This window comes from Saccopteryx leptura, chromosome 10 (genome assembly GCF_036850995.1).
Source record: "Saccopteryx leptura isolate mSacLep1 chromosome 10, mSacLep1_pri_phased_curated, whole genome shotgun sequence".
Classification (NCBI taxonomy): domain Eukaryota; kingdom Metazoa; phylum Chordata; class Mammalia; order Chiroptera; family Emballonuridae; genus Saccopteryx; species Saccopteryx leptura.
In genome coordinates this window covers 63,944,926-63,959,622 of record NC_089512.1, presented here as the reverse complement: position 1 = coordinate 63,959,622, position 14,697 = coordinate 63,944,926, and the positions used below count along the sequence as shown (strand labels likewise).

Below are 14,697 nucleotides of genomic sequence, written 5' to 3'. Positions count from 1 at the left end.
TACAAGGAGGAGATGAATCCCGTTTGTAGTCAAGTAATTGGCCTGGCATCCCCAATATAAACAAAGGAAGGATTGGGACTACAACATAAGTCCTTTACCTTTCCTTGGTAGACTCAAATATGTATTACTATAATCAGCGGTTCTCAACCTGTGGGTCATGACCCCGGCGGGGGTCCAACGACCAAAACACAGGGGTCGCCTAAAGCCATCGGAAAATACATATTTATTCAACCCCTGTGTTTTGGTCGTTCGACCGCCACCGGGGTCGCGACCCACAGGTTGAGAACCGCTGACTATAATAAACCATATTCTAAACAGGTTTAACATCCTCTACCAAGACAAAGATGAAGTTTAAAAAACAAACAAGCCTGTTCATTGCTGTTTCTTTCATTTTAAAAAGCTGAGACCCTAAATCAGTGGTTCACCAACACTTTTATCATATAAAAATCTAGGAATAGCCTGACCTGTGGTGGCGCAGTGGATAAAGCGTCGACCTGGAAATGCTGAGGTCGTCGGTTCAAAACCGTGGGCTTGCCTGGTCAAGGCACATGAGAGTTGATGCTTCCAGCTCCTCCCCCCTTCTCTCTCTCTGCCTCTCTCCTCTCTGTCTCTCTCTCCCTCTCTCTCCTCTCTAAAAATGAATAAAAAAAAAAATCTAGGAATACTTTTCTATAAAACAACATACTGAAGTAATCCAAAATCTCTCCTCTCTATTTCATTCATCTCAGTCTCCCCAGAGCCTAAAATAAAGTAGAATTTCCTATACTGTTTGAGGGAAAGTGATGTCATTCCTTTTTAGCCTAACTGACAAATAATTGGATTTTGACAGATTAGGTTCAACACCTATCAAGAGTAATGAAACAAACTTCCCTACTGTACACCAAAAATTAAACAATTTGATCAAACAACACAAACTCATTCTCACAAGTAATATTAACCTATAAAACAGAAGAGACATCAGGCCAGAAGTATATACCTCTAATATAAAACACAAACCTTTCTAGGAAATGTAAGGAGAGGAGGTTCCATAGCGTATTTTAAAACCTGCTGTCTACAAATGGGTTAACAATGAGATCAAGGAAGAAATAAAAAATTACCTGGAAACAAATGAAAATGAACACACAACAACCCAAGATCTATGGGTCAGAGGGAAAGCAGCCCTGAGAGGGAAGTTCACAGAATTATAAGCCTACTTGAAGAAGCAAAAAGAAAAAAAAAATGTTTTAAACGATCTAACCTTACATCTAAAAGAACTAGAAAAAACAAGTAAAGCCCAGACTAAATGGAAGGAAGAAAACAATAAAGATCAGAGCAGAGCCTGACCAGGTGGTGGCGCAGTGGATAGAGCATTGGACTGGGATGCCGAGGATGCAGGTTCGAGACCCCGAGGTCACGAGCTTGAGAGCAGGCTCATCTGGTTTGAGCAGAGCTCACCAGCTTGGACCCAAGGTCGTTGGCTCAAGCAAGGGGTTACTTGATCTGCTGAAGGCCCGCGGTCAGGGCACATGTGAGAGGGCAATCAATGAACAATTAAGGTGTCACAATGCGCAACAAAAAACTAACGATTGATGCTTCTCATCTCTCCATTCCTGTTTGTCTGTCCCTGTCTGTACCTCTCTCTGACTCTCTCTCTGTAAAAAAAAAATTAAAATAAAAATAAAAAAAACAAAGATCAGAGCAGAAATAAACAAAATAGAGGCTAAAAATACAATACAAAAGATAAATGAAGAGTTGATTCTTTGAAAAGATAAACAATACTGATGAACCTGTAACCAACTCATCCAGGAAAAAGAAGAAGACCCAAATAAATAAAATCAGAAATAAAAAAGAAGTATCAACTGACACCAAAGAAATACAAAAAGTTGTAAGGAAATACTATGAAAAACTATATGCCAAAAAATTGGGACAAACTGGGTGAAATGGACCAATTCCCAGAAATACAATCTTCCTAAACTGAATCTGGAAGAAACAAAGAACCTGAATAGACCTATTATAACTAATAAAATTGAAGCAGTAATCAAAAAAATCCCAGCAAGCAAAACTGCCAGGCCTAATAGCTTCACAGGATAATTTTACCAAACATTCAAAAATGAACACCTGGCCTTCTCAAACTATGCCAAGAAATTCAAGATGAGGGAAGATCCCAAGCCCATTTTACGAGGCTTACATTATCCTAAATCCAAAACCAGATAAAGATACTACAAAGAAGGCCCTGGCTGGATAGCTCAGTTGGTTAGAGCATCATCTCAACGTGCCAAGGCTGCAGGTTCAATCTCCAGTCGAGGTATATACAACAATCAATGAATGCATAAATAAGAAACAACAAATCAATGTTTCTTCTCTCTCATTCTCTCTGTCTCTCACTCTCCCTCCCCCTCCCTTTCCTCTCTCTTAAATCAATAAATTAAAAAATAAAAAAGACACTACAAAGAAAGAAAATTATAGACCAATATCTCTGATGAAAATAGTTGCTAAAATCCTCAACAAAATATTAGCAAACCAAATCCAACAATACATTAAAAAGATCACACATCATGATCAAGTGGGATTTATTTCAGGAAACCAAGGTGGTACAATATTCACAAATCAATAAACATGCTACAGCACGTACACAAAATGAAGGATAAAAATCACACGATCAGATCAATAGATGCAGAAAAGGGATTTGATAAAATCCAGCATCCATTTATAATCAAAACTCTCAGCAGAGCCTGACCAGGCCGTGGCACAGTGGATAGAGTGTCGGACTGGGATGCGGAGGAACCAGGTTCAAGACCCCAAGGTCGCCAGCTTGAGCGCAGGCTCATCTGGCTTGAGCAAAAACAGCTCACCAGCTTGGACCCAAGGTCACTGGCTTGAGCAAGGGGTTACTTGGTCTGCTGAAGGCCCGCGGTCAAAGCACATATGAGAAAGCAATCAATGAACAACTAAGGTGTCAAAACAAAAAACTGATGATTGATTGATGCTTCTCATCTCTCTCTGTTCCTGTCTGTCTGTCCCTATCTATCCCTCTCTCTGACTCTCTGTCCCTGTATAAAAAACAAAACAAAACTCTCTGCAGAGTGGGAATAAAGGGAACATACCTCAACATAATAAAAGCCATAATGACAAGCCTACAGTCAATATCACACTCAATGAGTAATAATTAAAGTGTTTCTCTTAAGATGATGAACAAGACAGGAATGTTCACTTTCACTACTCTTATTTAACTGGAAGCCCTAGACACAGCAATCAGGTAAAAAGAAAAAATAAAAGGCACCTAAATTGGAAAGAAGGAGTAAAACTTATTATTTGCAGATGACATGATACTGTATACAGAGAACTGTAAAGACTCCATTATAAAACTATGAGACTTAATAAATGAATTCGGCAAAGTAGCAGGATACAAAATTAATATTCAGAAATCAGGAGCATTTTTATACACCAGTAATGAATTATCAGAAAGAGAAATTAAGGAAACAATCCCATTTACCACAGCAACAACAACAAAAAATAAGGTATCTAGGAATAAATTTAACCAAGTAGGTAAAAGTGCTGCTCTGGAAAGTTATAGGACACTGAAAAGCGAAATTGAGGAAGATACAAATAAGTGGAAGCATATACCATGTTCAAGGATAGGAAGAATTAACATCATGAAAATGTCCATACTACCCAAAGCAATCTACAGATTCAACACAATTACTATTAAAATATCAATGGCATATTTTACAGATCTAGAATAAATATTCCAAAAATTTATAGGAAAACAAAAAAGACCCTAAATAGCCTCAGCAATCTTGAGAAAGAACAAAGTTGGAAGTGTCACAATACCTGATACCAAAGTATACTACAAGGCCATAGTAATTAAAACACCTAGTACTGGCGTAAGAACAGGTATGTAGATCAATGGAACAGAAAAAAGAACCCAGAAATAAGCCCACTCCTATTTGACAAGGAGGTACGAAGATACAATGGAGTAAAGACAGTCTCTTTAATAAATTAGGTTGACAAAACTGGAAAGGTATATGCAAAAAAATTAAACTAGACCACCAACTTACACCATACACAGAATTAAAATTAAAATGAATAAAAGACTTAAATGTAAGTTGCAAAACCATAAAAATCCTAAAAGAAAACATAGGTAGAAAAATCCCAGATATCTCTTGTAGCAATATTTTTCCTTGGACAAGGGATACAAAGGAAAAAATAAACAAATGAGACTAGAACAAACTAAAAGGCTTTTGCACAGCAAGAAAACGATCAACAAAATGAAAAGACAACCCACAAAATGGGAAAATCTATTTGCCAATTCATCTGACAAGGGGTTAATATTCAAAATCTATAAAGAACTTCTAAAACTCAACACCAAGAAGCCAAACAATCCAATTTAAAAATGCGCAAAGGATGAATAGACATGTCTTCAAAAAAGACATAAGAATGGCCAACAGACATGAAAAAATGCTCAATGTCATGAGTCATCAGAGAAATGCAAATTAAACCACAGTGAAGTATCACCTCACACCAGCCAGAATGGCTTTCACCAATAAACAAACAAACAAGAACTGACGAGAGTATGAAGAAAAGGGAACCCTCCGCAGCTGCTCGTGCAGCCACTGCGGAAAACAGAACAGCATTTCCTCAAAAAATTAAAAATGAAACTGCCGCCTGACCTGTGGTGGCGCAGTGGATAAAGCGTCGACCTGGAAATGCTGAGGTCGCCGGTTCAAAACCCTGGGCCTGCCTGGTCAAGGCACATATGGGAGTTGATGCTTCCAGCTCCTCCCCCCTTCTCTCTCTCTGTCTCTCTCCTCTCTAAAAATGAATAAATAAAAATTTAAAAAAAAAAAAAAAAAAAAAAAATGAAACTGCCTTACAACCCAACATCCCCACTCCTGGAAATATATCCTAAGAATCCTGAAAACACTAATTCGAAAGAATATATACACACCTATGTTCATTGCAGCACTATTTACAATAGCCAAGATCTGGAAACAACCCAAGTGCCCACAAGATGAGTGGATAAAAAAGCTGTGGTACATTTACACAGTGGAATACTACTCAGCCATAAAAAAGAAATCTTACCTCTTGCATCAGCATGGAGGGACTTGGAAATTATTAGGCTAAGTGAAATAAGCCAGCCAGAGAAAGACAAATATCATGTAATCTCACGTATATGTGGAATCTAATGAACAAAACAGAAAGAGAGGCACGGATACTCAGAACAGATGGAGGGGAAGGGGGAAGGAGGACTGAAAAGAGGGTAAAGGGATTAGCCAAAAATTATATATACGACACAGTCAATACTGTGGTCATATAGTCAGACGGAAAGGCTGGCTAGCTAGAGGTAGGCAAAGTGGGGGAAATTAGGGACACAAAGAGACTTCGTGCTTGCAGAGATTGGCACAGGATGCAGTGTGCGGATGATGTTTTATTGAGTTGTACATTTGAAATCTATATGATTTTGTAAATCAATGTCATCCCAATAAATTCAATAAAAAAGAAAAAGAAAAAAAACCTAATGTCTAGAACATAGAATGAAGTGGACAGAAAAGTAGAAGAACATAGAACATTTTCCATGTGTAAGCGCATGATGACTGGGCAGAGCAGCCAATGCAATGAAAGGGTTCATGAATATCTGTGTCATGCATGTGTACAAGGAGCTGTGCTTTGTGCTCTAAATATTACCTCCTGCCATGTTCACAAATTCCCAGTAGGAGCAGAACTGAGATTACAATAGCCAACATGGTAAAACTCCAGATACCCAGGTCTTTTATGAAGGTAGAATACCTGTAATCGCTGAAATACTCCTGATCGTAGGTCTCCAAATCCATAGTGGCCCTGCAGGTTCAGAGCACTTTCTGATTCCTCTTTATAGGGGGACTGTTCAATTTCCCAATCAAATTCTTCGTCTTCATCTTCTACTTCCTTAGACACCTCAGAAGTACCTAAATGTGTTAAATAATAATTTTTTTAAATACTGGATTTCCTAGCAAACAGACTTCAGCAATATATGCAGAAATCTCACAAAAATAATAAGTGAAAGCAAGATAAAAAAGAACACGTACTGTATGAAATATGTATATATGCAATTCAAAAACGGGCAAAACTAAGAATAATGGGTACCTTGGAGAGGAGGAATGTGTAACTGGGAGAAGAAACCAGGTAGGATTCCAGAATGCTGGAAACGTTTCTTGAGTTAGGTGATGTTCAGTTAATGTAACTCATTGAATTGTATGCTTCTAATCTTAGCTCAAGTGTGGTCAATATTTTTCCAAAGACAGAGATGCTATTTCAATTAGCCCAAAAATATGACTGACCTATGATTCCAAGGAGTTCTTGAATATCTTTAAATTGTAACCCAATGAGCTATTTTCACATGACCTCCTTAACTTATTCCCTGAGGTATTTTCTCCAATTTCCTATTTGCTATATCCCTTTTCCCCTGGAAATACACAGCATTCCAAATAATCTGCTTTTCTTTATTTTCTCCCAACAGTAATAATAAACATACCTATTTCTTCCACAAGTGGTTTTGTAGTCCTGAATTTCCTTGGTGCCAGAAGAGCAGTTAACATGTTCAGGCCCTCAAAATGCTGACCAGGAGTTTCTTTGGGCAAGTGAATGGTAAAAATTCCTTGAAGATAATTTTCTCTGCTTAGCAAGATTAAAATGTTCAAAGGCTTCACAACTATATCTATGTGATATATATCTTGTTAAAATATAACTTTCTGGGTAATAGGTATACAACATAATAAACAGTTCAAATGCTACAGAGATGTTTGTCTGGAATCTATGTACTCTTATTGATCAATGTCACCCTGTTAAAGTTAATTTTCTAAGTAAAATTTAAAAATTAAAAAAAAACTGTTTCATAGTGTTCCACAATTATGCCCTTTCATAAATTTAGTGAGAAAAATCAAAATAGAAAAAGGTTCCAACAAGGTTTTTCAGAACTACTGATTCAGCTGTCACCACTATAAGATATTAATCTGTTAAAGCTGCAGAATGCTAATTGATAATATTAAAAGTCCAAATCGTCCTGGCCAGTTGGCTCAGCAGTAGAGCATTGACCCAGCATGTGAAAGTCCTGGATTCAATTCCCAGTCAGGGCATACCGGAGAAGCAATCATCTACTACCCTCCTTGTCTCCCACATCCAAGGCTGGAGTGGTTCCAGCAAGTTGGCCCCAGGCGCTGAGGATGGCTCCATGCTTGCCTTACATGCTAAAATGGCTTGGTTGCCAAGCAACAGTGTGGCCCCCAGAAGGGCAGAGCAACCCCCAGTATGGAGCTTGCAGAGTGGATTCCAGTCCTGGTACAAGCGAAAATCTGTCTCTGCCTGTCTCTCAATTTAAAAAAAAAAAAGTCCAAATCAAAAATGTCTAAAACTCAATGGCCTGAGAAAGTAATAGCTTAGAATTAATTAGTAGCTACTTAAAAAATTTATTTCTGTATGAGGCAAAAAAATCAGAATACATACATCATCCAATAGAGAATAGCAGCAATTTCAAAACTACACAAAAATCTGCCTGACCAGGCGGTGGTATAGTGGATAGAGCCTTGGACTGGGATGTGGAAGACCCAGGTTTGAAACCCCGAGGTCGCCAGCTTGAGTGCAGGCTCATCTGGTTTGAGCGAGGCCCACCAGCTTGAGCCCAAGGTCGATGGCTTGAGCAAGGGGTCACTCTGTTTGCTGTAGTCCCCGCCCCCTCGTCAGGGCACATATGAGAAAGCAATCAATGAACAACTAAAGTGCTGCAATGAAGAATTGATGCTTCTCATCTCTCTCCCTTCCTGTCTATCTGCCCCTCTCTCTGTCTGTCACTGTCACACACACACAAAATAACTAAACAAAATCTTAAATAAAGCAGTTATGACTTAAAAAAAAAAAGCAGTTATGACTTAATAAAGTTCTTCACGCCCTGGCCGGTTGGCTCAGTGGTAAAGCGTCGGCCTGGTGTGCGGAAGTCCCAGGTTCGATTCCCGGCCAGGGCACACAGGAGAAGCGCCCATCTGCTTCTCCACCTCTCCCCCTCTCCTTCCTCTCTGTCTCTCTCTTCCCCTCCCGCAGCCAAGGCTCCATTGGAGCAAAAGATGGTCCAGGCGCTGGGGATGGCTCCTTGGCCTCTGCCTCAGGTGCTAGGGTGGCTCTGGTCGCAACAGGCCCCGGATGGGCAGAGCATCGCCCCCTGGTGGGCGTGCCGGGTGGATCCCGGTCGGGCGCATGCGGGAGTCTGTCTGACTGCCTCCCCATTTCCAGCTTCGGGAAAATACAAAATAAATAAATAAAGTTCTTCACCATCTCAAGAGCTACATTCCTAAAATTCTATGTATTTATTTTTCTTTCCTTGACTGGGTTTATCAACTTCATGTAGGCTCCCCTATGAACTTACCATATTATTCACTAATCTTACATTTTAAAACATTTCACCTCTTCAGTGTACTGAACCTTATCCAAATATATCAAATACAACTTAACCCAAAGTAGTTCGACATGTCTCAATATGCAACTTATCTAAAATTAAAAGATTTACTACCTATGAAGGCAGTTTCATTATACTTCATTATCATATTAATTACACTGCATTACTGATGAGAACTTTGTCATTTAACATTTTCATCCCTTTTTTCTTCCCTTACCCTAGTTCATAAAAATCAATAAATAAATATTCACTCAAAAGAGTACAGAGCACACAGGGGCTTCTATAAAAGAAAAATAAATGGTTTCAAGGCTAGCTGAAATGAAGAACTTATCAATCACAAGAAGAAAATTCAATCAGCCTTTAAATGCCACCTACAAACAGCTTCTTTCTCACCTATATGTTATTAAATTTTAAGTTTGCAATTTTACAAGATTTGATTTAAAGCTAAAATCATCTCACCTCACACATTCTAACTTTTACTTTTAAACACTTAATAAATCTAGGGAAAATAGAAAATAAAAACTACTAGAATATAGAACCAGAGTGTTTAACTTTACTGTGAAGATATATTTTGAAATATTGTGAAAGACTGAAGAAATTGTCATTTTAAGAAATCCATGAATAACAGCAAGCACTGGACCCGAGAAACTTTAGTGATAGGCACAGATTGCACTTGCAAAACACCTAAAAGGTCCTCACAGGATCTTGAAAGATTTTACATAGTTATCTAACATGAAGAATCCAAAGAACAAAACTAACAAAATTTCAAAGGAAAATACCTTTATCTGCATCATAGGACCCCTGCTCACTTCCATTTTCTACAATTCTTCCAGGAAGGTTTAATCTGCAGATTTAAGATAGTCTTATGAAGTCCTTGAATTACAAAGTATAATAAGTGACCAACAATAACAGTACACATTGAAATCTATGAACCATCTCAAAAGGAAATCCCTCAGCATTTCTTTAACATTTTATAAATTACTTAGTTTTCTTTCCTAGCTAAGAAAAAATAAATCAGAAATGAGTCATTTCCATCTGAATGCCAGCTAGTCACCAATAAAATACTTAAAAGCCACAATACTAGTTATCACTATTGTTACAGTACTTCCCACTTCCCAATAAATAAGATTTGTAAATAATACACGGTATCTGACACAGCAGGGGCTCAATAAATGTACACTAATGGTTTCCAAGAAAACAAGGGGGAGGCAAATAAATAAAGAAAACAACAAAAATAATTGTTTGTATTGGGCAAATTGCTACTTATTAAAAAAAAAGCAAAAAAAACCTCATAGTTAGTTACTATATAGGGATTTACCTTTCTTTCATACTAAAGGAAATGAACTGACTTCCCTGTTTCCAGTTTTACTCTGGTTCAGTCTTTCATCCAGGACCCTAAAGAATTTTTCTAAAACAGAAGTCTGATTATCACCTTTTATTTGAAAAAATATCTATGACTGCCGAACACTAACTAGATAATTTAAACTCATCAGTATGTGCATATCAAGCTAGCACCATTCCATTCCAAACTTAAAATCTGTGCCTCCTTTCCTCCCATACAGCCTTCTCCCCAGCTTCCTATTTAATAGTAATAATAATAATAATAAAACTTGACAGACCCCAAAGGGCCCAAGGCTTCACAACTTAGTTACCACTGATCCCAATGTTTCCTGGAGTTATTGTACAATGCATTTTCCAAACTGTTATCAAGTACCGCACCCCAGACTCTGAAAGGCACTGTACTTCATTTCATTGAGTTCACGTAGAGACACCCAGTCCAGATAAATTTTGAAAAGTTTTATTAAAGGAGATTTATTAATACGCCGGCCGCACATGGCTGACATGGGGCATCTGTAGCCCAAATTGTGCAGTTCCAAAAATAGTTCAAGGGCTGTTTATATACCCTTGCTCACACACGGGCGGGGAAGAGCATGACCTCACAGTACAAGCTGGCAACATTTGTTTAGGGGATACACAAAAACATTAAGACTTTTAAAGTAACACAATCAAAGATGTTTACAAACCTTTCAGGGTTCATCTTCCCTCACTAGCCTAGAGGTATTATACCCTCAAGATTCCAGGAAGGAGGAGGAACTACAATCAATGCAAGGTGGTATGTAAATGCTGCCTTCCATTGAAAGAGAAGAAGTTTCTAGGCTAACCTTTATTTTAGATTTAAAACTGAATGACTCATTGTTCTTGCAAGCCAGAAACTTCTACATTCTTCTCCCACCCCTCCCTAAGGAGGGACGGGACAGGAAAGCCTGACCTTTCCTCCCAGAACATCATTATCAATTTTCAGCTTTTTGGTACTTTACAACAAAACCAAGATCCCTTCTAAACCAAATATAGAGTCAGTTTACGGATACATTGTTAAAATTGTTATAAATACTAATTTTACTATCAGAATCTGAATTGTACACCAGCTCCGCCATTTACCAGCTCTGTACCTTTCTTTACACAATTAAGTTCAAGGTTCATATTCCTCATCTGTAAAAAGGGGAAAATAACAGAGGCTATCCCAGGGTTACTGAGAAAGAAATGATAATGCAAAGAGCTTAATGGCTGGTAGGGTAGGTATGCATTTAAAAGATGTAAACTACTTTATCGACTCCTTTCCCTTAGGCTCTTTATAAGTACAAATTCTTACTACATAATAGTGAAGTCATGTTTGTTCACAATTCTGCCTCGCCTGCTACATTCTCAATTATTCACCTTTGATATAGCAAACTGTATTTTCAAAGACGGCCCATCTCATATTACTCATCCCAGCAGTGGGGGACAAGTACAGTTCAACGGCAAAACCAGACAAGTAGCAGATGAAGAGAACGAAGGAGAACGAGGCTACTGTGGTGTCACGGAAGGCAAGGATTTCGGGAAGTCGGGAACAGGGAGATGCGAGGTCGATAAACAGGACGTGGACTGAGAAAAGAAGAAACCGGATAGCTGGGCAATCAGTGCGCGCCGCCCGGGCAAGGACAAACGCAGAACAAACGAACAGAAACTGGAACGGTGACATGGTCCTCCACGCCGCTCTTCAGCGTGGCCTCGACCTCCCTGCAGCGGGGAGACTTAAGGTGAGAAAGCAGAGCTTCTACGAGAGGGCAGGCCTTGGCACCGAAGCAGAAGCGGGGACCTCGGAGAAGCTCCCTCGCTCCTCCATCCTCCCTGGACAGCAGCCACTGACCGTGAATAATGGAATGCCCCAAACGCGCTCCCACGGCCCGGCTCTCGGACTCGCCTGAGGAAATACGGCTTGGCGTAGAACCTGAAGTCGTGCCCCTGGAAGTAGACGTCGAACTCGGAGACCCGAGCGTAGGGCACGCGTACGGCGATGGTCAGGAAGTCGGGGTCCTGGCTGAGGTCAAACGCGGGGGTCAGCATGGCCGCGCTCCGCCGCGCTCGCCGCTCTCGCGCCACTCAGGTGCCCCGAGGAATCCCCGTGCAGAGGCCTCTTTCCGGTGGACGCGGCGCCCCCGGCACACGGCGGAAGTGCTCGTGGTCTGCAGAGGAAGGCCCGCCCACCCCTGTCTCCGTGGACCCGGAACTGTGTTCTTGGACAGAAAAAGGGAAAGTTAGCGAGTTGGGTTTTTTGCGTAGGAAATGAACTCAGGGCATGACACAGAAGAACCCGGACAAGTGTCCGCCTTCAAATCACCGAGCCTCTTCCCGGGTCTTAGACATGATTTTAACGGCATTGGCTTTCCAGGTAGAGATCTGAGTTTGAATCCCTTCTCGGCCACTTCCCAGGTGTAAGACCTCAGGAAATGTACAGAACTTCTCTGTTTCAGATGTTTCTCTTATAAAATGAGGATAACACTGGGACCTAAGCCCATACAGATCTTGTGAGGATAATATCAAAGTAGGCAAAGTTCTAGAAGCGTACCTGTCAGGTAGTCGATACTTGCGGTGTTTGGGCAGTCACGACAGTCGCCACAGCCGGCGTCCTTACTGCGGTCTTCTTTAGCTCTCCTCTGTTCAGACAACAGTTCCCCCTTTCTCCCTCTTCTCCTCCGCTTTTCTCTGCCAATGGCTCTCCTCTTCCTCTCCTCGGCCTCACCCCCTTCCACATTTCTCTCCCTTTTCCTCTTTAATAATTCCTTATTTGAATACAGATTTCTTGTTTACAGAGCATCCAACGAATCTCTTTTAAGCTGCACTATGAACTCCGAAGAATACGACTGAGAAAGGTTAAGTAATACATCATATAATAATCATGCTTTGTACAATTATCAGAACCCAGAACGTCGCACACTTAAATCAGGTTAGTGCTTGTATTGACTAATTGCAATACCTCTGAACTTCCCCCTTTCCCTTTTCTTGACTTTTCTCTATAAACGTGTTTGAAGTCCTCTTTCCTGTCTTTTTTTTCCCTCCTCTCCCTTGTATTTCTCCCCTTTAGTCTATACTCCTCATAATCCCCAGTGCATCTCCAACTAATCTCTCTTCACCTACAAATATTTCCTCTTGTTTTATTTCCTATTATTCCACCAATAGCTAGAATTGTCCAAAAAGTAGTATTTATTTCCTGGTTTTAAATGTCAGTGGAAAAGTCCCTGGTCAGGAAGCTCAGTTGGTTGGTTAGAGCATGATCCCAAATACACCAAGGTTGCATGTTCCATCCCAGGTCAGGACACACACAGGAATCAACAATGAATGTGTGAATGACTGGAACAACAATTTGATATTACTGCCTTTTTCTCTCTTCCCCTCTCTTTCTAAAATCAATTTTTTAAAAAAAAGACAGATGAAGAGTTCTGGTAACAAAGGAAAGAAAGATGGCAGGGATGGAGAGAGGGAGGGAGAAAAGGGGGGGAAGGAAGAGGGAGGGAGGAGCAATAGAGGGAGGGAAGGAGGGAGAAAAGAAAGAATGAAAGAAATCTCAGATAGTGGACAATATAATCTCAAAAGCCTTTCAACCTCCAATTTTTCATGAGTCTTGGAAATTAACTAGGACTCAGAAAAATATATTAACAGGAGCAAATAAAATTTTTAAGTAAAAACCACTCTGCTTAAATCTGGAAGCTTTAATAAAGACAAAATACATATTCACCTATTCCTTGGGTAGCAGAGAAATTAATTAGATACACTGAAGGCTTAGTATGTGCCACAACACTGTATAAAATCCTTTATACTAGTCTCATCCCCCCACACACACACAACTTTATGAAGTAGGCATTCTATATCCCCTGGTTTGCACAGGATTACATAGCAAGTGAGTGGTGAAATGGGAATTGAAAATCAAGTGAATCTGATTTTTGGTTCAGGCTCTAAAATATTACATAACTGACTTCCTCTAACATTATCACCCACCCAACTTGTTCACATTATGAGCCCACACCTTGCTCCAGGCCATACTGAGCTTTAAAAATAATAGGCATTCGCCTGACCAGTGGTGGCACAGTGGATAGAGCATCAGACTGGGCCATGGAGGATCCAGGTTCAAAACCCCGAGGTCAACAGCTTGAGCTCAAGCTCATCTGGTTTGAGCAAGGCTCACCAGCTTGAGCCCTGCTGGTTTGAACAAAGGATCACTCAGTTTGCTGTGCCCCCCCCCCCCATCAAGGCACATATGAGAAAACAATGAACAACTAAGGTGCCACAACGAAGAATTGATGCTTCTCATCTCTCTCCCTTCTGTCTGTCTGTCCTTATCTGTCCTTCTCTCTGTCTCTGTCACGCACAAAAAAAGCTAAAAATAATAGGCACTCAATATTGTAAATCAATTGATACAAACTTGGAATTAGTAAAGCTCTCAAAAGGTCCCTTGAGATAGGCCTTTGGCTGGACCATTCTGATAGATATGTGTATTCCAAGCTGCCCTCTTGATGTTCCGCTTATCTGTCAGACCTCACCCTTACTGGACTATCGCCCCTGAGACAGAGGAATTCCAAAAAGCTGACAAGCCACCCCAAGGAGGGGCTCCGGACACACCAGGACTTTTGATTCAACACCCACATGCTCGAAGCCCCCCAAGGAGGAGCATTCCGGACATACCAGGACTTTTGCCTCAGTATCCCCTCAGGCTCTCCCAAACACTAACTCGCCCCTAGTCTGTAACCCAGGGGTCCCCAAACTACAGCCCGTGGGCCGCATGCGGCCCCCTGAGGCCATTTATCCGCCCCCGCCGCACTTCTGGAAGAAGCACCTCTTTCATTGGTGGTCAGTGAGAGGAGCACATTGACCATCTCATTAGCCAAAAGCAAACCCATAGTTCCCATTGAAATACTGGTCAGTTTGTTGATTTAAATTTACTTGTTCTTTATTTTAAATATTGTATTTGTTCCCGCTTTGTT

The 14,697-nt window shown here is 40.5% G+C and overlaps 1 protein-coding gene across 6 annotated transcripts in view; it reads right to left on the bottom strand.

Annotated features, from left to right (window-relative positions):
• The window catches only part of SHQ1 (SHQ1, H/ACA ribonucleoprotein assembly factor), a 138,080-nt gene extending 126,180 nt beyond the window's left edge, over positions 1 to 11,900 (bottom strand). For 2 of the 6 annotated variants that reach the window (XR_010747263.1, XM_066352145.1), the window contains exons 1-4: positions 11,643 to 11,900; positions 9,181 to 9,245; positions 6,491 to 6,613; positions 5,767 to 5,924 (exon numbers count right to left, since the gene is read on the bottom strand). Coding sequence is in view for 1 of the 6 variants with exons in the window: in XM_066352145.1 (XP_066208242.1) it covers positions 5,767 to 5,924; positions 6,491 to 6,613; positions 9,181 to 9,245; positions 11,643 to 11,785 (489 nt within the window). In the remaining 5 variants the exon portion in view is untranslated. Of the gene's footprint in view, positions 1 to 5,766; positions 5,925 to 6,490; positions 6,634 to 9,180; positions 9,246 to 11,642 lie in introns of all 6 variants that reach the window. The other 4 variants (XR_010747264.1, XR_010747266.1, XR_010747267.1 and 1 more) reach the window with 4 other exon arrangements.
• Between the last annotated feature and the right edge of the window lie 2,797 nt (positions 11,901 to 14,697).